Source organism: Limanda limanda, chromosome 10, assembly GCF_963576545.1.
Source record: "Limanda limanda chromosome 10, fLimLim1.1, whole genome shotgun sequence".
NCBI classification, from domain to species: Eukaryota; Metazoa; Chordata; class Actinopteri; order Pleuronectiformes; family Pleuronectidae; genus Limanda; species Limanda limanda.
In genome coordinates, this window is record NC_083645.1 from 16737158 (window position 1) to 16762945 (window position 25788).

Below are 25788 nucleotides of genomic sequence, written 5' to 3' on the forward strand. Positions count from 1 at the left end.
GCTGCCTGATGTGGGCTCGTCTCTCACTTCATTTGTACTCAAGGCTCTGCCCTCTCTCTCTTTTACCTCCGCCGTCCTCTGTTTTTCTATTTTCTTCTGTCTGTCAAATGGGACTTTCTGTGTGTGCTGTTAGCCTCGTGTGAAACGACACAATGCTCGGAGTCAATGAGCTGCTGTGATCTTTTGTCACCTTGGACACCTGCCAGCTGTGCCTGGCGGCCACGGCGATAATGTCACTTTGGAGATTGATTTGGGAGAAGATGGGGTCGACGCTCGGAGAGAATAGTCCTCATTAAGAGCAGCTCACACCGCGGAAAACTCAATGTTTACCTCGTGCCTTTCTCCATTTTTTGGTCTCCCTGTTTTCCCCCAACTCATTATTTCTCTGCCTGCTTCATTTAGTTGAATGTAAGAATTTACCAGCTGGAAAACGAAAAGGACAGCTTGATGTTTTGCCGCATCAAACTTGAAATGCAGCTCTCTATCAGCACTGATGCGCTCGCTCTGCGTGTTATTTATATTTGCACTTCGGGAGATGAAGGTTTTTCCTTGTCCTCTCCCCGTAGGCCCAGATGCCACCAAGGACCCGTGTCTGAAGGTGCGCTGTCCTCCTCACAAGGTGTGTGTCAGCCGTGACTTCCAGACGGCCATCTGCACCAATCACAAGCCGCCAGCTCACAGGTAAGCACCGGCAATATCACATTTATTCCTCAGCCTCTAATCTACAAAAAGAAAACAACAAAGCTGTGGACTTGTGGCTGTTTTAATGCAAGAAACTCTCACCCTCAAATATGAAATTCATATAAAGTTGGGGTAAATGCCTGTTATTCACAATTACTATGCAAAGTTGAACTTCAATACGCTAAAGACCCTGAGGGAAGGTTAGATAAATTATACCAATGCAGCAGAAGCATGAATTGAAGTAGCATTTTGTGTGTCAGCAACGTGCAAGAATTTGTATTATAGTGAAATACAAATACACTCTGAACACAAATGAATCGTGATCAAATCTGTTTGCCCTTTGGAGTCTGTCAGGACCCAATTTGTTTGTGTATCCAACCTTGTCGCGTTGCCAGTTTTAAGGTTTTTCAATTTCTCAGTTCAAGAATCATTTCCCCCAAAAGACATGTTGTGCGTTCTCCGTCTTGAGGTTTAATTGATTTCCTCAAGTCATTAGCTCCTGAGATACTCTGCTTTAATGCCTTTCCTTGTGTTGCATTAATTAAGTCCTATTTGCTGCTTAATATGTCAAACGATTCACCTGGAATCCACGTTTCCCCGACTGCATCGCTCATCTAGTCTTTCAACCATGATATTGTTTATCTACATGAGGTGAAGTAGCTGCAGTAATTCCCATAACGCAGATTCAGTGACCTCTCAGAGGACAAATTCAAACTTTGTTGCTCTCGAGATATTTGAAACCATATTGTGCATTGCAATAAATGTACACTGTGGTGCAGCATGCATAGTTTATCAGGGAGATGAGTCAAGATCATTATTCACTACTGCTAACAAAATACTTTCTTAAAAATACCCTGTAGACTCTTTGGTATCGCTGCTGTTGTTTCCACAAGCAAATTAGTCTTGCTCTCCCCTAGGCCGTCGTCAACGGAAACGTGCAAACCAAAGTTTCCTCTTCTTCTTGACATTGATTTAGTTCTTCGCAGACTTCCCCTTATAGGTGGAAAATAATGTTTGACTGGACGTCTACATTAGCAGCAAGAAAAACATTAACTTTTTTAAATTATGGAGGCTTGCAGTGTTAATCTGTGCGCGCCTCCTTCCTGCTGTGCAGAGGCTATAGCAACGTCAAATCAGAGCCACATGGAATCTCAGCAGGTGGCTGAAGTATAGTAGTGTAACGGGGAGAGAGAGAGAGATCGCTGTCTAGTGTCTGTTTGAAGTTGTCTTTCCTCTCTGCTCTCTGCAAATGTCCTGAACATTGAATATGCATCATGCATATAGACTAATTCCCCTCGCCAAGCTAATCCCGCCTTTCAAATCACACTATTAACTTGAGCACGCTCTCGTGATACACAGCATTTAAGCAGAGCGCTTGATGGCAGAGGATGATGAGCACTGGATTGGACTGCGAGGAAGATGATTATCAACTTACAAGTTTCCAGCTTACCTCTGTCTTGCCTTATCTGCCAGCACAGTTTTTGTTTATTTGTGCAGTGTGCATGACTAATCTGCTGTGGCAATCACTGTGGCTCCGTCGATGAGTGGGACACTTCTATTGAGGCAAGAAGTGGTTGAGTCTCTTCCTGGGATTTGAGTGTTGTAGTTTTGCAGAATGTTGACGTCTCTGGAGAGATTAAATGATTAGCTGTTGCTTAATGTGATTTCAAGCTTTTTGACTTCGGATTACTATGTAAGCCTAATGCTTTGGGGTGGGGAAGCTTCAACTGGACAATACTGTTAGTCCAAGACTAAGTTTGGTCTTTAATTAGGCCGAATCTAATAAGACAATTTCTCAAGTTTAAGTGATGAATTAGAAAAGCAAGAATCTGAGCTCTGCTGCAAGTGTGCGCTGTGCTGAGATTTTAAAATACCACAATATTTTAATATTGTTAAATTATTAAATGTAGTTTCATATGAAAAAATATATCCTTCTGGTGTAGACAGTGGATATCCGAGTCAAAACCCTTTGTGCACTGTTCAGTCCGAGTTTCTTTTTGTCACACAAGTCGAACTTTTCTTGACAACTCACAAACAGTGACCAGATGACATTTTGGCTAATCCAAATAACAGCTATCTGAATAAGTCTATACGTATATGGACTGCTCAAATGTCATTACATAAACTTGAATCCGAAACCAGAAGGCTTAAGGCCAGGAAAACTAGTCCCTTTCCTATTGAATCCTGGTCCCCTATGCAGAAACAGTTTATGGTGGTAAGTTAGATCTCACCCTAGCTTTGGGATACAGATCCTGCAGTTTGGGGCATTCGTCAGTCAGGTGTGAAGCGCAAACCAGTTGACTTACACGATTTCTGTCTTGCCATTTAGCTATGGGATGGAAAAATATATGCAGCTATTTATAATTAATGCATATTTACCTTTCATCATTTTCTGTCCCTTGCATATGCTACCTGCTCCTCTGATTGGATAATTCAGCCAGCATATATGTATATCTAGAGCTGTTGTGATGCCCAGCCTTATATCTGATGAGGGTTCAGCAGACTTAAATGTTGCATAAATATTACAGCAGGAATCAGGACAGAATTTGCTCAGAATCTATTATTTTTGTTCACGGTCTTCATTTTCTCTAACGCTCCTGTTACATATCCACACGTGCAGTGATTTTCTTCCTGTAAAAGAGGTTGCATGCGGCTGAGAATCTCCACCTGTTCACTTTAGTTGATGTTCACTCTGCACCAATTGTCGTTGTCACTCTTGTTTCTCTGCGACGACCCGCTCTGCCTCTAATTCTGTCTTTGCTCAAAGGATGTGGGCTGTGGGGTGATCAATGAGAGCACTTGGAAAGAAAATTGCTGTGAGATTTGAATGAAACGTAATTACACTGGTTATTGAAATGGCCTCCGTGGTACAATCAGGATTCGCTCAGCTGACCCTGACAACCAGAAGCGGCTCTCAAACTTTCTGCTCATGTGTGAAACAGACTCTGCTGGGTTTCGATCACATTCCTGACCGGAAAGTTATTGCTGTGCTTCAATTTACCCCCTCACATTGTTTTATGGATGATATGGTTTGTTTAAAATCCCAATTCGTGACTTAAGGAAATTAATTGTTTCTCATTGTTCTCTTCCTCAGTGTTAAACCAAGAAAAGGCAGCGCAGTCCACAAGCGCAGGCTGGAAGCTGGTGCTCCTGGGAAATGTAGGCTCTGCTCTGCCCTGCACTCAACTCCTGTGTGTGGATCTGATGGACACACCTACTCCTCCAAGGTGAGGCTCATCAATAATTCATTTTTTTGTTTAATATCGACCATGTAAAATATTTAACATAAATTTTATTCATCTCATAATTTTCTCTTAGTATGTTGGGAAAATGACAGAGAACAGGGTCAACCTTAACCACCCAATCAGCAGCTTAAACTAACCATTGTAAAACTATCATTACCATCTCCTCTGACTCCAAAGCCCCCAGTTCCAACTATGCTCCCATCACCATCAAATCACACAGAGCTCACAGGAGCAGGTTTGTGGAAGAAAGAAAGACGAGGTTTAACCTTTAGTGATTAGTTAAGGAAGAAAGGAACAGACTGTGAGGCTGAAGAGTGAAACCAGGTGGAAAAGAAAGAAGTTAAGCACCCTGCCTCTGTCCTTGATAAAGCAGAGCTTGGCATCTTATTGACAACCACATTACTATTATCTCATTGTTGCTGTGTTCAACCTTTTGGTTTCCAGGGGTGAAGAACAATCCAATACACAGGAACCTCATACAAAGAGACAATAGAAGGCGTCTCTCGAGTGTCTCGAAGGAGTGAATCGATGTGTTGGTGACAGGGATGTTGGCAAAGTGGAGCAGCCTGTTATCACTTGCTCTGTATTGTTTATTAATTCCAACGTTTAAGCCAGCGACATTCCTTGAACAGTGTATGGAGAGAAGGGCTCGGCAAAGCAGTGTTACTTCTGGAAAGCTTGGTATTCATCCACATACCAGTCATGTTTCTTAACTGCAGGAAATTAAACATGCAATACTGCAGCTGCTGGGGGTCCCGCAATCACAACGATAACACAAGACCTAGTTTGACGACGTCCTGAAGCAGCGTGGGATCATGGTCGTTGTTTTCACCACCATTGCAGATGAAAATCTTCCTGGCGGAACTTAGGGCGCAAATCATATTCACAGATCAGGGAATGTGTTAAAGTTTTAATCATGTCACACAGCAAATGCCAGTGAATAATTGTGATCTGTAAAGAGTGACCAATGCAAACAGTGGGAAGAAACAACAATTGACTGGCTGGCAGTGAGTTTTTCCTTCGTCAGACCCCAGAAGTAATAGAAGAGATGAGCAGAGCCTATGTAAAGTGGATATGATACAATTAAAATGTGATGAAGTGAAACATCCCGTTAACTTTGAACATTGTTGCAGACATTTGTGATAAAGTAAGTAGACAAGTCAACAAAATGTATGACATATAGGTCTAGTTGTTTGTAGACATTTAATAAAGAGAATTATTCCATGTTATTCTAAATGTTTGCCGCAAGCTGAGATTGGGTTTCTCTTCGTTGTGTATGTGGAAGTCTGTAGAATAATATTTCTTAATAACCTGCCCCTGTGAGCTAAGCTGTGCTGAGGAGGAGAGGTGTTGAAGAGAAGGAACAGAAGGAGGAGGAGAGCTGGGGGAGTCCCTCTGGTCTCTGAGGTACTTTAGTTGGAGGGGTTCAGTTAGCTGCTGGAGTGATGGGTCCCTGTGGCCCAACTTAAATTCTGCTCACCAGTGAGCTGCTGGTCTCAAGATTATTCATGTTTTATTATTACATTACATGCCTCCCTCATCCCAACCGCACACACACTCACTCACACATACACACACACACACACTCAATATCCCATTAAGAGGACTGTGCTCTTATCTCCTTAGAGGCTTCAGCCCACTGAGTTAAAATACTGGATGGCAAACAACTTCCTCCAACTAAACCTCTCCAAAGCCAATGTAATTGTCTTCGGTCCCACCTCCAGCACAGTTGATAGCACAGAATACCCTGGTGAACCAGCACCATTTACTGAGTCCTCAGCATGAACCTGGCTGTGGCCTTAGACCAAAACCTGAGCTTCGTACCCCACAGTAAGAAGGTTGTTCAATCATGTTTTTACCATTTAAGAAACATATAGCCAAGGTTCAATCTCTCACATACAGACCTGGAAAAAATCCTTCACACCCTTAAATCCTCTCTCCTGGACTACTGTAACTACCTTTATAGTGGTTTTACTCTGAAATAAATCAGACAAGCCAAAGTTCTCCAGTGTTTTAGCATCCTTGCACTGGCTGCCTGTTATTTTATTACTTTTAAAGCCAGCTATAATTCAGTCCTTTTATCTCCCTACGAGCCAGGACCCAGTCCGACATTCTCTGGTAAGACGTTGACAGCTTTTCTAAAATCTAGGCTGAAAACCTTTGGAAACAATCTGCCAGAAGAGATTAGACTAGCACTAACAGGTGAATATCGGTTAACTGCTTTATCTCTCTTCCTAAGACACGTCTCTATAGAAAAGCTTTTATCGCATGATGTCTAGGACTTTTATTATCTTTATCTTTATATTTATTGCTATGTTTGCTACTTTCATATACTGTTGTTAAGCACTTTGTTACTAACAAATAATGTTATTATTATTATTATTATTATTGTTACAGTCCATTACTTCCCTTCTCTTAAATCATCCTCTCTTCCTCCTCTTTTCTCCTCTCCTCTCCTTTTCTCTCCTCCCCCCCCCCTCCCCTACTTATAGTCAGGTGTTAAAACGCTATTTCATCAAAACCACATTAACCCTTGCAGAGAGACAAACATAAAGATTCATGGGGCCTCTCACGGTGCTGACAGTGACTGGGGGAGGTCATCCATTTTCTGGGCTTTCTCTTCTTTTTCGCTCCCTCCGTCTGTGTGTCTCCCTCGCTCTATCCCTCTCTCTCCATCTCCCTCCCCAGACAACTAATTCAATATGCTGTGAAGCGGACGGAGCGCTATCCCTTTGTCAACACATTTCATTAAGCAACATTAGCAGCGTTATCAAAGATGTGATGGGAAGGATTCAAACGATAGATTTTGAATTATAACGTGGGAAATGAAAGTGCTGGCAGGATAAGGATGAGCCTGTGTGTGATATGATGTGTGTGTGTAGATGCATAAATGCACTTTCCTGGTCTCACCTTGACAAAACGTCATCGGCTCGCAAACGGAATTTACATAACTCATCTCGGGTTTCATTATTCCTCTTGGAACGATCTTGTAATTGGATTTTTTCCCCCCCAACTAGTCCGAACGATTTCTTACCCCTCACTTACCTGGAAAGAGATTTATACTGTTAAATTACTTTCTCAAGTAGCCCATCTTGTTTTTTGCATTGCATTAGGTTTGTAAGCTACTGCTGAACGATGCTGGGCATCTCTGTGTCTAATTGTGTGTCTACATGGAAAGGGCCGAATCTGCATGTTAGTAGTCTGCAGGTCATGTTGATGTTGACATATTCTAGTTAGGAAACATCCAAAATAATAGACTTAAGAATTTAATTTAATTTAATTTAAACCAATATTTAATGGATTTTCCATGACCCATAGCACATCCTTTCACCAAGTTTTGGGGTAATCCATCCTGTAGTTTTTGCTTGATCTTTCCCACAAACAAACTGACCATCAAACACATGAACATGGGCAAAAACATAAACTCCTTGTTGGAGGAGATGAAGAATCTACCTGACGGGGTTGTAATGTCGTTTTTGTCTGTTTCAGTAAAAACTCAAAGAAAACCTCCGTTACCCATGTTTTTTGTCTTTTTTTTCAGTGTAAGTTGGAGTTCCAGAGCTGCCTCGCAGGGAAGACAATCTCAGTCAAATGTGATGGGCTGTGTCCATGCCTGCCGAGTCAGGAGCTCATAAATCCAACACACAGTAGTGAGAAGATTGGTGAGTACAACACTAATTTTTTTTTTTGTTTAGGTAGCCTTAATATCTGTTTGCCTAGAAATACATCTGCATTTTTGGATTCATGTCGAATAAGTTATTTAGACTGTTACTTACTTGGGAATGGCATTTGTTGTTGTGATTGACAAGCTCAGTCACGTGAAATGCCTACTCTGGGGAAAATCGAGTTTCCCATTTGTGCAATCTGTATGATAAGCCATACTGAGGAAAACAAGCATTCACCACCATGGTTGAGTATTTCCAAATGAACACTGTAATTAAACAAAGTTACATTTAAGCCATTTTAAGGCCATGAGGGGATTTTTTCTTGACAAACCATTTTTTGTAATTTTGAGTTTTAGTGAGAGTAATAACATACTAGAGTGTGACTTTAATATATAAGCTTAATATGTGTGTAAAGTATGGATGGGTATTTGCATGTAGTTGCTTGGATGGATAGACGCATGGAGGGATGAGTGCATCGACAAAGAGAAGAATGTGCAGACAGAGAGAACGTTTTTTTAGCTTTATTCAACTTAAAGTTCTGTTGGATGCCTTGGAATCGGACCAGGACCCTCCACACACACACGCACACACACACACATACACACACACACACACAAACACAGGCAAAAATCCTTTCTCCGGTAGTCCCTCAAATTCACTGGTGATTCACTGCGTTTCCATTCCTCTCCTGTCACCTCTCCCCTTACTCATGTTGTTTTCTCCCCTAGCCCCCCCCTTCCCGCTCCCAGCCCCCAAACTATTCTCTGACAGCTACAGGCAGCAGTGATGGAGTGACTGTGTGTGTCTCATTGTTTGTCATGGAAATAGGATTTCAGCAGATGGATGGCGAGATTCTGGAGGAGAAATGCAATCTAAAAGGAAAGCAGCACAGAAAAGGATGGATTGATATCGGTACAGGCTTCCTCTGTCCCAAATTGGGGGAGTAGTGAGATGGTTGTGCTTTGTGTTCCCATATCAATCGGTCTAGTTGGAATATTGAATATTTAGATATGCTTACACCCTCAATAGGTTCGCACAACACACACAAACATGCACACGCTGCCCTCGCACTCTCTGATTAGACAGTATTTAGAAGGATGCCACGGTTCATCACGCATATTTAATGTGAAAGAAACTTACTAATTAATGATGGCTCTCTCTTTATCTCACACTCGCCTTTATTAGTTTAAAGCCGAATGATGGAGAGAACGGAGAGCTGTGTCGTAATGGAGAAGTATTTACCAGCTTGACTGCTGTCTAATTGATCCCCCTGCATCTCTTCTCAATAGAAACTATAATTATAGGTTTGGTCTGCAGAGCTTGCCTTTGGGAGTGAAAGCATTGAATGAGAGTGTGTGAAGAGGAGGGAAATCTTTTACAAGATCTTGGACGGTGTCAAAACAAGCAGTGTATATCTTATGATGGCTTATGGAGACGGACATAACTGAGCAGTGCCACCAGAAGTCCTGTTGGGGGCCAGTGTAGCCAAGTGAGACAACAATAGGACACAAGGAAAAAATTAGACAAGCTTTGCGAGTTGGTAAGAAACTATATGATGTTGCTTCACTGAGACACAGGGATAAGGACTATCTCAAGAGGTACATATCACAACACATCTGTTTTTGTACGTTAAGAAAGCATAAATGAGCCTTTACCCGATCTGGCTCTCTACTTAGAATCTTTGCTCTTTCAACTTTCAATTTCAGATCATTTTTATCTTCCTAGCTTCCTCGTTTCTCCTTCTCTTGAACGTATTGACACAGCTCCTTTGTACATCTTGTCCTCAGCCCATCACTGAGGTAGCGGTTTGATAAGAGGTTACAGGGATTAGCAAGTGAGCATTTCCTCTCGTTAGATCAGCAACACAAAATGGTAAAGATATGAATGTGGCAGCAGGTTGAGGGAAACACTGTGTGGGTCAGATCGTGCTTCTATGGTAACAGTCCAACGATTTGCAGCAGTTCAGTGGGTGCAATCACTCCTGCATGTTTACCAGTAGCCTCTGGTTCAAGCTGGGTTCGAACATTTGTACCACACTGATATAAATATCCCTGCTCACACAACACCTGCGTCTGAGACTGCGTCACAAGCATCACCTTCCCTGTGTTGTGTTTCCACACCTCAGTCGTAGTTTGAGGTGGTGGTGCTCTCACGTCACAGCCTCAGACTTTGGAGAGGAAGAGACGGCTGGTGTGGAAATTATTATATGAAAATGCGAATGTATCTGGATGTAGAGGTGGATATGAATAACAGAAGCCAGATGCAGTGAATATCCAGTGAAATGTTGTGTGTGTTTTTCTGTGTTGCATCTGTGCGGAGCAGGTGAGTGTTATGGTGATCAGGAGAAGCTAGACTAATTAAAGTGGTAATGAGCTCGACTTTTTAAATCAAGCGTTAGTAATCGTATATGTGAGGTTTTCCGAGATATTCAAATATACAGTACCACACTGCCACATACTCTGCGCAATGTTAATGACTTTGCTGAGGCAACTGAGCTCACTGTGCTTTGATATTTTAATAAATGTAACGCACCTATTCCTATTTTAATCAGGTGAGGGCCCTGAGCTCTTCAAGCAAGTTAACTTCCAATATAAAGTTAACTTTTATGATAAAGAGTTATTAAAGCAATGTTGGCCTGTATCTTTTTTCCTGTATGAACTCCTGTGAACTCCCACTAATATTAAGTAAGGTTCACTTAATCTCCACCAAATAAACACAGTGTAATCCAAATAGCCAATTAGCATGCTGCGATAGGATTGATTTATCCCACCTTTCACCACAAACAAACCATTTAGCTCCTTCACTTGTACTCATAGGAAATACCCAAGATAACTCTAGGATAAGTTTGAGAAATAAACTTTTTACCTGCCTTACTTGCAATTTAACTTTTTCTCTCCTTCCGATAAATTGAATTCCTTCCACCCAATTCAAATAGCTGATGGAACTCTACTCCACTGAAGGAAAGGTGTTTGAAGTTATGATTTGAAGCTCTGAGCGTCTGCCTGTCTCTCTGTCAATGAAGCAGATGTCCATAGATGTTGTTTTGTTCCTGCTTTGTCCAATGAGCTCTTAGCATTGACGTAGTGCTTTGCTTCCGATGCTACCAAAATACACTCATGGTTGGTGGGTTTGCGGGTCGGTTGGTTGGTTGATGGGTTGGTTGACTTTACAATGAGGGCATCACCATATGTGATATTGTTACTATGGAATGATTGTAAGAATATCTCATGAAGCCTTATGTGATTCCTTGATGAGACGTTTAGTTGGTTGGTCGGTTGGTCGTTCGGTTGATTAGTTGGTTAGTTCCTTTGTTCATTAGTTAGTATGGTCCACTACTGTGTCATAGAAAGCCGGAGTCTGAGTCAGTATGTATATGTCTACCAAGTGTATAGTCTGAACAGTCACTCGAAAACTATTTGACGTGGCAAAGAGCTAGAAAATAATACAAATAAGAATAAAATACAGAATAGTTGTAAAGGTATCAAGCACCATATAGCGCAGCCATTTCTCTTTCACTCACTTCCTTGATTTTGATTGATAACTGCAGAGGGGGAGTGTGTGTGTGCTGCAGTGAAGGAGTGCCGAGCGAATATTGTTTCTTTATCTGACGAGGCAGAGTGGAAGGCTTCAAATACTCTTTTTGAGTACCTTTGCCTCCACCACACCAATAACCTTTATTCCTCTCTGAGTGTTGTGTGGGTGTGTGTGTGTGCGTGTGTGTGTCAGTCACATTTATTCTTCCACAGTGAAACTCTCCCATCTGTCTGCTGCTCATTTATTTTTTGTGTTGAGTCCGATCCAACATTCTGCAGAGTTAAACATTCACCTCCACCTTTTGTCTCCTTCCTTTCATTTCATCCATCGTACAAAGGACTAAGAGAATGAGACATCTTTGAATATCACAAATAGATTTGGACCTTTTTACTTATCTTTTGACATTGGGTCAAGTTGGTGTCTGCTTGGCACAAACGGCTCATACACTTGACAGAAGCTGTCTGGAAATTAAACATTTGAAATAAAATTGTCTAGTCCACCGTTACAGGTTGTTTTAACAGTGTTTTTTTTCTGGAATCTTTTTTAAAATAATAAATAAAGACAAATTTAACTGAACAGTCAAACCTAATGTGCAGATATTCCTCCACTAAATATAATTCGTTCACCAGAAGCAGCCCTGTCGTGACATTTCATTTTATGAGTCTCATATAAAACTATGTCTACATGTTCACCAATATTCTGACTATTGACCTTATTCTGAATACGACCTTATTTAGATGATGGCGTTTACCCAGGTTGCTAATAGAATATTTAATTAATATTCCAGTTAAGATGTTAAAGAGCGAAATTTGTTCATGAGTCACATCCTTACGTCCAACAAGGCATTACACCTGACTTTATTCAGCCAGGTTTAAAACCCTAACGTGAATTGTGTGATACCATGTGTATGGGTTTTCTGTCTGATTTTGCAAACGCTCCAACTTTGTTTTACCTTTTCCATCTTGTTTACACCCAGGGCCAAACGTCTACATATTGCGACTAAGGTCGGAATACTCCATGTCCATAATCATTATTAATTATTCAGAAAATAACCTTATTCAGGTTAAGGTCATCGGAAAAAGTGCTCTTTACATGGCACTATCTAATACAGAATATTGGCTGAAATGGGTTAAAATATCAATATTAGTATCCATGTAAACGTTGTCAGTGTTTCGATCTGACATAAAATGATCCTGCTTGTGATAAAGGCATAAATCATTTGACTGGTTATGGTAATTTTTTTAAATGATGGTTACATTTCTCTCCGCTGCTGCTGAACAAAGACATTGACAAAACAAAAAGAGCCTTCAGTGGATGAGTGGTGTAAATCTTGGAGCCTAATTGAAATGTTCCTGGTCTCACAGCTTCACAGAGAGCATGCAGGAGGACAGATTGTGTTCTCTCTCTTCTGCCTCCACACTTCCTATCCTCTCCAAACACATGCCAGTAGCGTGGGGATTTTAAACCCAGAGTGCTGACCAGCGTGTATGGTGCCTGCAGAGCGTTTTATAGTAGATCCTATTTACACTGTCCTCACCAGGAAAAACAAGCTGCATCGGCCATTTGTTCCAACACTGAAGACAAATTATGTTTACGTTTTTTTGACAAGCTACTCGTGTGACTAGGATCTTGTTGTGGTGAAGCAAAGCCTCTTGGGAAGGATCTTAGGGGGGTGTACACAACCAGTCAATGGTTTTACCGCAGCACTGTTTTTCCTGCTTTTATTGACATTCAAGCTGTTAAAGTCGAGTGAATAACCTTAAATCGTACAAAGGGCCGCTATAAACTGCCCTGTGCACAAAACAGAATTAGATCAGCCAACATGTTAATTTCATAGAAAACATTGTTTTCTTTCCTGGATCAAGACATTGATCAAATATTTTAATATTAATGAAAACAATCAGATATTTCAGAGAATAATTACACAAAAAGGGCCAGCCTTTTTATACTACCAATATTACTAGTAGCTTGTTGAAATCAAAGACCAACTCTCTACATTTTACAGAGGCTGTAATAAGCTGTTTGTTTGTATCTATTTTTTGTAGATACAAACAAACAGTTTCAAAGATGTAACACAGCAGATCATGTTATTCATGTTGTGGGATTCGCTGTCCTCTGAGGACTGCAGGAGTAGGTCAAACCTGAAGCAAATTATTTAGTAAATAAATACTAACCTCCACCAAGGCCAAACAGTCTCCCTTAATTCAGCACCAAATCCACCATGTTTGTTTGGGCATAGTTTTTAGGAAGGACTCTGCACCAAATTGCACACGCTCATAGATATTGGTCCCCTATGTGTGTTTTTTTCTGTCAAGATCAATGAATTACTCAAAATGATGATAACCCAAAACAGTCTTGACCAATGTCCCATCTTTCCACCCAGATTCATAGAAATCTCTTGAGTAGTTTTTGTGTAATCCTGTAACCAACAGACACGGGTGAAAACATAAAAAATATATAGAATGGCACTGTAGAGTGCAAACATCCGCCAAGGTCCAACACTCCCCTTTTAAAACGTTTAAATTAACTAGATCTGGATCGGATCTGGACCTGCACCAACATTTTTTGTAATCCATTCAATAGTTTTTGCCAAATCCTCCTGAGACACAAACGAATGGACATTGGTGTTAATCTCCATGGTTAATGTAAAAATAATCTCACTCTTCGGGTAAAAACTTGTGGTTCTCTCTCTCCGTCTCCATCTTTCTACCTGTCTCTCTTCCATCTGTAATTGTCTTCCTGTCCGTGCAGACAGTGTATTACTGATCATTATCTGGTCTAACCTTAACTCACTGCCAGTGCGATTGTTCTGGAGAGCCGATAGCTCCGGGCAAAGAAAATCAAACAGGCCCTTGTATCTTTTTAATGAATCTGACCTTCTATCTTCCTCATATCTCCTCTACGACTGTCTCAGTCCATTTCTTGCTCCTTCTGTTACCTTGTTAAGAAGTGTCACCTCACTCCGCTGCCTCCCATTTCTTCTCCCTCTCTTGTCCCGTCTGTCTTTCATCTTGATCCGATCTCATCACGCTCCTGTTGTTTCAAGGTGATCGCTACCCTGCCGTTCCTCTCTCTGGATCTAATGTCAACGCCTTCTCTTTTATATGACAAACTCAGTTAATTATTTAAGAAAGATAAAGGAGACCTATGGGAGGATTCAAAGCCTAATGTGATGGTAGCAGATGTATATTAAGAAGTCTGGAGGACACTTTTATCTAATGACCTAAACCAGCCGGGATGAATCGACACCAAGTTTAATTTGGGAAAAGACAAGTCGATCACCTACTAATGTGGCAACCACAGCATCTATGGCACAATGGTGTTGGATGTTTGTGTGAAGCTAAAAGGAAACAAAGGAAATCTCAAGTACACAAAAAGCAGGTTAATTAAAGTGACACTTCTGATAAACATTTAATGGGATAAATGATGGGTGTGTGGCTGCGTGTGGCAGATGTTTTCAAATGGGATGTTTTCATCACTTAAGAGACATTTATTGTAGCCGTTGGATACAAAATAGATCACATAAGTACAATGCTTCAGTGTAGATGTGTTCTGACTGTAGAAATTGTTGAGGTGAATGTGTAAGCTCTCTCTTTTGTTCATGCCTGTGTATTTACTTAATCATTGAATCAGTGTGGCTGACTGAACAAATATCAATCTGGTCATAGTCTAAACCCACTTAGTATCCATTAGATCCTTTCCTTCTGCAGAATTGAACCAAAACTGTGATGAGGTGTGGCGGACAGGGACTTAAGGCAGAGGAGGAGCTTGAGGTGAAACAGAGCTGGTTATTGTAGCTCTTCCCACTGACTTGAGCTGCTTACCGACACTGACAACAACTGGAGCAGCAGCAGCAGGAGTGTGTGTCACCGCTCAGGAAGGTAATAAAGTTAATTTAAAACCTTGGCACTTATCGCCAAGTCATAACTCAGTCGAATCGGAAAACGCTGATGTTATAGCTGCTCATATTTTTAGATTCTGAGGATATTATCATCTCCAATGTTCGTCACAAAGCAGGTCCATAAATTCAGCGAGAAATCATACAAAATGAAGCTACTTAAAACCTGCTTGACAATCATCACGTGCTTGAGCTTTTATCAGAATCATAAATCAGTTATCCACTTGTCTCCACATCTCCTGCTTCACATATTAAGTGTAAGGAGTCTATTCAGCATTATACAAAATTAAAAAACAACTTAAAAACACAGACAGCATAACTGATATAAATCAATGGCAAAAGTGTGATTCATTCTTTATCTAATTTTAAGGATCATTTTGGTGATTCTCTAACTTGCAGTCCAATAATAGTTTCTTCTTCATAGCATATTTTTTATTGATCTCTGTTTTGTGCTTTTTCTTTAAGAAGAAGATCAGCAAATAGGAAGTCTCTCTCGGGTATTAACTTTATAAAAAAGTTCAACCACATAACAACAGATGTCCAAGTTAGTCTGAAAAAGTCATTAGAATTCACAGACATGTGAGACAGCAGAGAAGAGGAAGTACCCCAGTCATGAATCAGTTTGATATTTGACCTGCTGCTCTGATCGATAGCTTCTACTAAAAGCCGCCTGTGTGTCTGGTGGTGGGCTGTCTGCTCTGCTGCCTTTTCATCCTGTGTAAAAGTCCACTGTCAACCAGTCTGCGGTGGGTTGGAAGTGGTGTCATCTTTGGCAAACCCACAACAGTATGTCTCTGTCTCTGTGAACACAAGTGCCTCCTCTGTAACTAGTAGGAAGTAACTGTGTGGATTAACTCTTTAGCAGCATTCTGATGGAGGAACTCTCTCTGCAGATCCGAAGTGGAAACTTCTTTGCCAAAGTCATTTAGCTGTTCTGGCTGCTGCCGACTTTATGTCACCATTTATTGTTACACCTGTACCATAGATTACATTTTGTCAGACAAAAAACTTCCACTCCTTTAATGCTGATGAGTGAGAACCTGAGAAAACCAAACTCTCTTGATCTCTTTGCCTTATTTTGTGATACAGGACGCTGGAGTCATGAGGAGTTACAGGTGGTTGCCATGGCAAATTGTTCTGTATGCGGACTTAGAGTCACACAGCAGTTGCACCTGTCATGACTTCACAGGGACTGTTAACACATCATTTGGACACTCGGCTATCACATACAACACTTGAGGCTAGCACCATATCTTGCTATGTTAAATAAAGTGAAAAAACAAATCTAGATCCACGCCAACATTTTATGGGTCCTTCCAAATAGCTGATGCACATCCCCTCTACAAAAGAGTTTCAAAGGTGCATATATATAACAAAAAGTTGCTTGAGATTGGAAACACATTTTGTCAAATGAATAGTGACAGAACCTTTGTGCGATCGGCCAGACAAATGGTTCATTTAGTGCTGTGGTGCCCAGCCCTTTGTCACATGACACCTTGTAACAAGGCGTCGTTTTAAAGGCCTGATGAAGTTAAATAACGTTTTTCTAAAAAGCTGTGGGAGGAAGGAAAGAAAATAGTTTCTCGACAGTTCAAGGAAAAACGCTGACTCACCACTTGAGGAGTTGGACACTGCACTGGAGGAAGAGAACGAATCCTTATAACTAAATGTTGACGAGCTCGTCTTGCAAGTTTAATGGTTTGAGCATCGGGGCCGGGGGACTGGTGACCCTACAGGTTAATGCAAGAGTCATATTTTCTATTTATTTGGAGGAGGTAAGTTTGTTCCTTCTCTCTCTGCACACACTTCACATGCACAAACAGCGAGTCACAGTGTATGAGTTCTACACAGTTTATAGATCAGGGACAGACTTGGGTTTGGATGCAAGATCAGCATTTTTCCCCTGATCTTTCCTTGGAGATCATTGATTTATGAGCATGTCGATTTATTAATGTGGTCTTATTAGTGTTTGGAGGGAAGGAAGAAGAGGGTTGAAAAAAAGTTTATTTTTACAAGGAAATCAGGCCAATCCAAAATATCTGTACTAGGACTCTCTGATTTTTTTCAGTACATTACTGCTCAAAATATTTCAGAGAAGGAACGCTGTCTAAACCCCTTTATAACTGAGTGACCAAATTTCAAAGTTGATTCTAGTTGAGTAAAGTAATCCTTGGGTCCAGCTCTTAGAGAATCCACTCTCTGAACCAAACTTTTTTTCTGTGAAGTGACCATGAGACAGTTTTTCAACTGACAGCTGCAACATCGGCTCCCACATGATGTCTTGTTCTGTCATCACAGGGTCATCTCTGCAGCTCCTGTGGAAAGCCATTGATGATGGTTGTGTGCCTGCCTGACCACGATGTGGCTCGGAAAGAAAGGAACGGCCAGCGGGCCATTTGACCTGTGCGCTGTGTCCTTCAGTGCGTGAATGTTTTCAGTCCCAGCTTTCTGACTCATTGCCCAACAAAAGGGCTCCTAACACAGGCAGCAGTGTCGGGGCTGTCCAGAACAATTTGGGTCACACTGAGAAGAAGCGATAAGAAGGGTCCTATGAGACTCGTTGTGGGTCATAGGTACCACATGAGACTGGCGAGAAAAAAATGGGGGCAGTGAAGTCAAAAGATGGAAGAGGGGTTAAAGGGACAGATGGAGATTCGCGAAGGTGTGGGAAACCGCCGGCCTCCCGCTAGACATTTCAAAAAGCGTTCAAGAAAAAAGCTTTTATTTCTCTGTAATTAATGAAAATAAGTTAAATCAGTGGACCACATGTTCCTCAGGTTGGTCCCGTGTGCCTGTAAGTGTAAGACCACATTCAGAATGAACACAACACACATCACTGACATGCAGTATGATGATTGTGAAGAGAAGTTGTTTTGGAAGGTCTCGCTTCCGAGAGAAATGGGCAAACAATATAATCATGCATGCACAATATAATCATGCACGCGTGTCTTTGGTTCATGGGACACACTGATGAAAAAGGCTAATCTTAAGCATCATTACAGCTGAACCCTGCACGCCTGCTGTACGGGGATGTTTCAGGAGAGAAATGGGAAATGAAGCACTCAAAGCAATTTGAGTAAAGAGAAAGAAATAGGAGAGTGGGGCATTTCAAAGTGGGCTTCTCTATCTAAGAGAGAAAGTGAGTTAGGTAGAGTCAGGTGTGATGAGTCGCCTCAGCTGAAAGTCCGAAAACTGACAGAGTTAGAGCAGAGAGAGAGGAAATGAAGAGGTGATAACGGGGAATGAGCAAGAAGAGAAAGAATCGTTAATGCAGAGAGTGATTGAAAGGGCAATGTGGGAGAAGAGAAAGGAAGACGATGGAGGAGAAGCATGGTGGATTGAAGGACGGCCGAATAAATGAACAGAGGGATAAACCTTCCAGGAGTTTGTGTTCAGGAAAGTGTAACACGCCGCTGATCCACTTCTGCCTGTGGGAGTTTTATTTAGGAGGTGAAGACAGATAATGTTCAGCCGTTGGTATTTCGCTCCCTCTTTTCTTCTCTCCACACAGTGGGAATGAAGAGTGGGCTGAATTGTTATCTCTCTGGTCCTGGAGGGCTGTATCACACACACACACACACACACACACAAACACACACACACACACACACACACACACACACACACACACACACATGCACACCTTGGGATTGCAGCTAATATCACACGGATGCCCGGCCAGATTAATGTTATTTTGTCCTCTTCTCCGCTCCAGTCTCTTTACCTGGGGCGTCTTCTGCTGTGTATCAACTCTGATAATGACACAAACCCTGCAAACTATGACTGTAAAATATGACTATTTGCATATATGTTGGGCTGCAGGATAGAATTCAACAATCGCCTGACAGAGTGACTCACCAAACAACAAAACTCTTCCGACAGGAGAGACGCTGCAGACGTCTTTATCCACCGACGGCAAACTGTGATCCAGACGACCAACCTGCTCTGTTCTCTTTTAGAATAAAGGAAGTGTGTATATCCACGAATTTGGCGATAGGAACAGACAAAATGTGATTCGTTTTTTAAATGCGGCTCTTTGTTCGAACCTCCGTCCACGCTCCTCAGCAGACTGCCTCAATTTTGCAAAGGGGACTCCGTGGGAATGTTAATGGCCTCCTCCTTGCGTTTTCCGTGGAGCGTTCGCACTGGCAGGCTCCGTGCACATCGTGAAGAATGGCTCTTGTCCTTCAGCAGCATCATCAAGCTCTCAGAAGAAAATGAATTGAAACGAAAATATGTCAATCACATGCAGGGGAAAGGAATAGAAAGAAAGACGGAGATTGACAGACAGAGAGGCAGGCGGAGGCAGGAGTCGGCTTGACTTGCAGACAGACCCTGTCAGATCTGCAGGAATCTGTTTGAGCAGCACCACAGGCGGGTTTATACTTTCAATTAGGGACGTCATTAAATATATTTTTTCCGGTTTGCGCTCCCTCTGGGTGGCTGCGTGGACAGCAGCGTTCAGGTGCTTGACGGCTTGGTGTGTTGGATGAGCTGTTGTTGTGGGTAAACAGAGTGATTCTGCATAAAAACACAAACACAACTCCACTACCACCACAAATTAAATGCAACGATCAAGTGGCCTGCGAGACGTTCAGGAATGTTTCCAGGCAAGACGACATTCAGGATTTCCAGCAGATCTTGGTTTTGTGTGTCTGCGTGTGTCTGCTATAGCCTGTGTGAGTATGTGTATTTCCCACATGAATATAAAATCCTTCATTTGAACTGGAACATTAAATGTAAACAGAGAGATGACAGCAGACGAGGAAACTCAAACTAAACGGAGTGCACTGTATTTTCATGTATGTGTGTGTGCGTGTGTCAGATTTGGTTCCTATGGTTACTGACAAGAGATAGCAGCAGTTCAGTATGTGTTTTCGCTCCTCTGTGTTTAGTCAAGAAGAAGAGTTGGATGAGTAAAAAGAAAGAAAAGAGAGAACACGGAGAGAAAAAGTACACAGCAGAAATGAAATGAAAGTTTGATAAGGAGCAAGGATAAATTGTTTTTCTTTGATGACAGCAGCTGATTGACTGCTTTTTCCTTCTCCTCATTATTTTGTGTGCGTGTTTGTGTATTTGTGTGTTTGTGTGTGTGTGTGTAGCCTGCACTGACACAGAGCTTCACAGTCTGGCAGCCAGACTGAAGGACTGGTTCGGAGTTCTGCACCTCGACGCCAACAGAGATCTCAAATCGTCTGACAGCTTCGATTCTGCCACTGGACGTGAGTACACCCCCCCACCCCCACCCCCCCCCCCCCCGCAATGTCTCTGTGTGTCTCTGTGTGTGTGTGTGCGTGTGTGTGTGTGTGTGGTTGGTGGTTGGTGTGTGGTGTGTGTGTTCATCCCTTTCCCGTTGAACAGTCATGCTTCTCAGCTGTCATGTCGGCTGGCAGTGATGTTGACAGCGACCCCGCTCTGTTCTCTGTAATGTCAACATGCCTGAACACATGTCAGTGTGACACGGACGTGTTCCCTGGTTTCAAAAATGTTCACATCAATGATGTTTTCTCTTTCTCTGTTATTTTTTTTCCCTTTCTTTCCTCCTCTAGACTTCGACACCAGCATCTTGCCCATCTGTAAGGACTCACTGGGCTGGATGTTCAACAAGCTGGACATGAACTTTGACCTCCTGCTGGACCAATCGGAGCTGAGCGCCATCTACCTGGACAAGTATGAGCTGTGCATGAAGCCCCTCTTCAACTCGTGCGACTCCTTCAAGGACGGCAAGCTGTCGAACAACGAGTGGTGTTACTGCTTCCAGAAACCTGACGGTGAGGGAGGGGGAGCAGGGGATAAGGGGTTAACAACTGCTTTTGTTACTTTACTGTGCTTTTAACCTGAATGTTATATCTCACTAAAAAGGTAAGAAGTTCAGGTTTTCAGTCATTGATGAAGTGATCAGAAACAACTGATAACTGAAGAATTGGACATTCTACTTCAAGAATGGGCTTAAATTAGTTATAGGACGGTATGAAATTGGAGTAATCAGAGCAAAGTAGATGGTAAGACAGAGGAAGAGACATGTGCTGGAAACCAACGTGCATCAAACCTTGCCATCTTGCATCTAGCATGATATGAAGAAAAAATAACTGTTTCACATTTTTTCCAGTGCGTGTCACAACAGCACAATTGAAAAGGTGCAGAGCCAAGGTCTAGACTGATAAAATAAAGAAAAAAAGAAATAAGCACGATCACCCAGGTTTCATGTTTCAACTGATGATTGGAACCGGAGCCGATAAAAACCTGTGTCCACTTGAGAGTGATTTATCCAGGGAGTGATTGGTATTTTCCAATAAATAACTTTTGATTGATAGCTCTGTGTGTGGATCTCCCTTTTTGTTGCCAGCCTTGAGCCAGGTGGTAACATAGTGGAGACAAAAGCAAGATGTTAGTCGGTTCTTGTGTGTTTTTGACCATTTTGAATAGGAAACTAAAGAAAGCAGTAATAATATATTTTGTATGTTCTCTGGTTGCAGGACTGCCTTGCCAAACTGAAAAGAGCAGGATCCAGAATCAGAGTCGAAAGAAGAGCCTCATAGGTCAGTCTGAATGATTAACCGCTTTTGATGCTAACAAGCACACACCCACACACAAGCGACAAACTGTGTCCCTTTTCACTTGACTCACACAGGCAGAAACACACACACGTAGAATAAAACACATCCTGACATTTTGTACACGTGTCGTTTGTTCCCTACGGGCAGAACATTCACTGATCCAGCTCACAACAACAGCAGGAAAAAAAAAAAAAGCTTGAAAAATGAGCTGAGACTGGGTCAAGTGAAGGTAACAGAAAATAGGTGTGTGTATGTGTGTGCGTGTTCTATTGAAAGTGATTGCTTCCACTTAAACAGGATGTATTGTTGTTGCTTTTCAACCTTCGAAGCAGTAATTGATTGTTGATCTCCCCCCGTGAACAAACTTCGGTTGCAGACACAGGACTCGTGCAGTGCATGTCACCTGACCTGGCATCAGATTTTACCCCTTTACCTTTGTCGGTGTGTTCCCAGAGCTTCCTGTCTCTATTCATCGCTGCTTACGTTTCATTCCCTTCCTCCCTTTGATTCTAGGCTCTTATATTCCTCGCTGCACCGAGGAAGGCTACTTCAAACCAACCCAGTGCCACGGCAGCACCGGCCAGTGTTGGTGTGTGGACAAATATGGCAACGAGATCGCTGGCTCCAGAAAACAGGGCAACCCCAACTGCGGTATAAAACCACAAAACACAAACACACACATAAAAGGAAGCACGACAATCAAGCGAACACCCACAGATAATTCAGTTCAGCAACAGTGAGGTTTGGCTGTGTTGTGTTTGCCCAAATTGGCTTCCAATAACGGTCTTCACAGGCAAAGCTTTGATTCTTTTCTCTTCCCTTTGTTATCTGTTGAGGACGAGAATCACGTTTGCTCTATTTCTTTGCTCAGTATCTCTCCTCGTCTTTCTCCGTGCTGGCTTCCATGCAACAGTGATCATTTAAGAAATAGATAACATTAGGCATGCCTCCGGAGAGAGTCGGGCTGGTTTACCATCAGTCATATGTCTTATTCTATCTCCCTGATATTTAGCCCGTGTAGCTTTGATAGAAGACCAGCGTCTTACAAGTCAAGTAGGAGAATCTGTCACGCTGTTGAGCAGAGATCAGAGTCAGAAGATTTGTAATAAACATGAATTTGGACCAGTATCTCATTTTCACCTTGTAGGAAAGAATAAACACTTTAACTGATGTAGATGCTGCATTCAGACTAAGCCCTTGTCAACACTACTGCAGATATTACTTTTGAACAGATATTTTCCCCCTGCATTAAAAAAATTATCTTTGTCGACACGACCTTCATTTTACAAAATATCTCTGTCCAGAGGAGAACATGAAAAATAACACAAACACTTAGATTAGTACGCCAAGCCTGTAGGTGGCGATAAAATCTCCATCAAAGATCTGTCAAATGCCACAGAGGAACATGACAATGCTCAGTGAGCTTATTCTCCTGTCAACTGTCATTTTTTACACCATTGTTGCTGTTGTTTTTGGCGCATGCTCATTACACGAAGCAAAAACTGGCAAGCGTAAAGTGACCCGTGACATCCTTGTTCCCCTAAGGCTTCATTTTGACATGTTTTCGCACAGACAGAGAAAGAATTTGAAAAAATTATCTGTTTTAGTGTTTTAAAAAGGTCCATGGAAAAGTTTGTTTTGCAAAATATCTGCATTAGTGTGGACAGGGCAAAAGGAGTGTCATGTTAAAGATGCAGTTCACCAGCAAACAGTGGACATTCAAAGGAAACGGTCAAAAAGTCAATGGACGCACAAATCAATGACTCGGGATTTAATAGTGGGGGAAAAAAGAACAATAATTAGCACGAATGAATCCTGGGAGACATACTGATTACCAATCAAACAGCCGACTCAAAGTCATAGATTACGACCTGCTCGAATGCCAGTCTAGTCCAAAGCCAGTAATTGCAGCTTCCAGTATTGATGAAGTGTCTCTCTGGCCATCAGACACACACACACACACACACACACACACACACACACACAGCAGCAGACCTTTGTCTCCGGTCTAACAAGCTCAAGTCTTACTCTGAGTGGCCTCAGGCTGCAGCAGGTTGGATGTCTCCCAGTTGGCCCTGCACAGAGCCAACAGGTAGCAGTGCAGGGACTCTCCACTGACTTGTCCAAAAAGACATCAGACCTTTTTTACACTGCGAGTGCCACTCAACCCGAGCACACGAACACCCAGGTGTAAACAGGTTACTTTGAACAGAAGGAGGCAGCAGCAGAGTCAGTGGCTACTGTTTGGTGTGCGGCTGCACCGGATTCAACCGGATCACCAGGTATAACTTGATGAATCTGAGCCGAGCCACTGAGAGAGCTACTTAATCAACCACTTGACTCTGTGTTGTGTTGAGGTTTGATAGACAGGAGCTTTGTGTTTGTTTCTTGTCCAACAAACTGATTTTATATTCCTGCAGTCACACAGGGCGTCTATCAATATCAATTTAATACACTAGTACAGTGCCCATTCTAAACCTGCCTGTTTGAAATGAGCTGTTTGTTTGGCCTGTGGTGATGCTGGTCGTAGCTTTGTTTCTGAAGCTGTAGGAGAGATCTCTTTGCAGTGCAACCCTTAACCTGAGTCTCCACCAACGCACTCCAACTCATGAGGTTCAACATTCCACCCACTGCAGAAAGCAGGGCGGGACCATGCAAACACAACAAAATGCACACAGCACCAAACAGTATACTGGTCACAATCACAATAAAATATGTGTTTACTCATGATGCGGGCATTTCAGCTGAGAACTTGCTTGTGTTTATAAGCAAAGTAAATTAAAATACTTTCTTACTGAATGTATCCAAATCCTTGTGCCCTTAGAAATAAAAATTACAAATTTGAAGCCGATAAAATTAAAGGTTCTCCAGATATGCGAGCCACATACAGGCAAAGATTTCTGGAATTAGTCGATAGGTTTGTGAAGTATTTAGCTTTAAATTCAGTTATACAGAATCGACCAAATTAGAAAGCCACTGGCGGCATGGAGAGCAACCACAGGCTGCAGTACAATACCTGTTTATATGGAGGGAAGAATCACACACTGCACAAGAACTGTTACTCAGAGTTCTTCCTGTTTGTCTATGATTTTGTGAACTTCCCCACAGACGAGGACCAGGAGACATCGGGGGATTTTGGCAGCGGCGGAGCAGTCATCCTCCTCGATGACCAGGAGGAGGAGCCATCACCGAGCGTCCGGAGCCGGCAGAAGAAGAGGCGGGGCCGGATCCACCCCAGAGGCGCCGTCTGGGACGACGAGGACGAGGAAGACGACAAGGATGACGAGGTTGGCTACGTTTGGTAGCTCCGCCTTCATTTTACTCTGCCATCAGCCCGACCAGGAAACTCCGTTAACTCAGCACAGATCTGAAGCCATTCCAATGTCTCCTCCTCCTCCTCCTGTTACCTTGGCAGCAGTCCGTCGTTTGGCTCCTGAACTTGCTCCTGTAATGCCCATCCCTTATTCAAATCTCTCTCTTCGGTGAAACTCAACCGACCTCTTCCTTTTCAAGTGTTTCCTCAGACAGCAAACCGAGAGCCTTTTAGATTTCACCAACAACTGTCAAGCCCCCTGTTAGATTCTGTCCACGCTTCCCCCAAACCCGTCATCTTTAACCTCTTCTAACAAGGACTCTTCTCTGTTCTCTCTGTAACTCCCTCTATCTCCTTTAACCGCTTCTATCCCTCCTCCTTCTCTCGCTGTGTGTCCATGTCGGGGCCTCTGGTCAGTCTGTGAGCCCACATATATTAGCTGATGTATTGGATGTAAATATGTTTCCTCCAGGAAAGGCCAGAACGGGGATTTCTTTCCCTGTTCCTCCATCAGCAGTTCATTCTTTACTCATTCATGTTCTGTGTCCCACTGTTGGGCTCCTTCATGTGTCCATTCATGTTTCCACAATTCAACGCCCCACTCCGAGGCTCTCCCTCTCTGTTATTTCATGGAGGATTGTAAATTATTTAATCGTTGATCCTGAATGTCCAAGGAAGCCCGGGAAGCAATGAGATTAATGATGTATTGTCGTTGTTGTTGCATGTTCCTCATCGTGTTTCTGTAAAAGAGAGATTCCCTGGCCAGGTCTAGCTCTATGCATCTCAAACAGAAAGTGATGCCTCTTTGGCTGCTACAATACTTTGTTGCTATGTCGATGCTGTCTAGTGTCTCTTTGGTTCTTCTCCCAAACTCAGGAGGTAGGAAGTTGCATTG

General features: G+C 42.4%; 1 protein-coding gene across 1 annotated transcript in view; it reads left to right on the forward strand.

The window, feature by feature from the left end:
* Positions 1 to 24885, forward strand: part of spock1 (SPARC (osteonectin), cwcv and kazal like domains proteoglycan 1) — a 90876-nt gene extending 65991 nt beyond the window's left edge. The window contains exons 6-13 of the mRNA XM_061079174.1: positions 567 to 681; positions 3776 to 3908; positions 7468 to 7588; positions 20126 to 20245; positions 20573 to 20794; positions 21500 to 21562; positions 22094 to 22231; positions 24689 to 24885. Of these exons, the coding sequence (XP_060935157.1) occupies positions 567 to 681; positions 3776 to 3908; positions 7468 to 7588; positions 20126 to 20245; positions 20573 to 20794; positions 21500 to 21562; positions 22094 to 22231; positions 24689 to 24885 (1109 nt within the window). The remainder of the gene's footprint in view (positions 1 to 566; positions 682 to 3775; positions 3909 to 7467; positions 7589 to 20125; positions 20246 to 20572; positions 20795 to 21499; positions 21563 to 22093; positions 22232 to 24688) is intronic.
* The last annotated feature ends 903 nt before the right edge of the window (positions 24886 to 25788 follow it).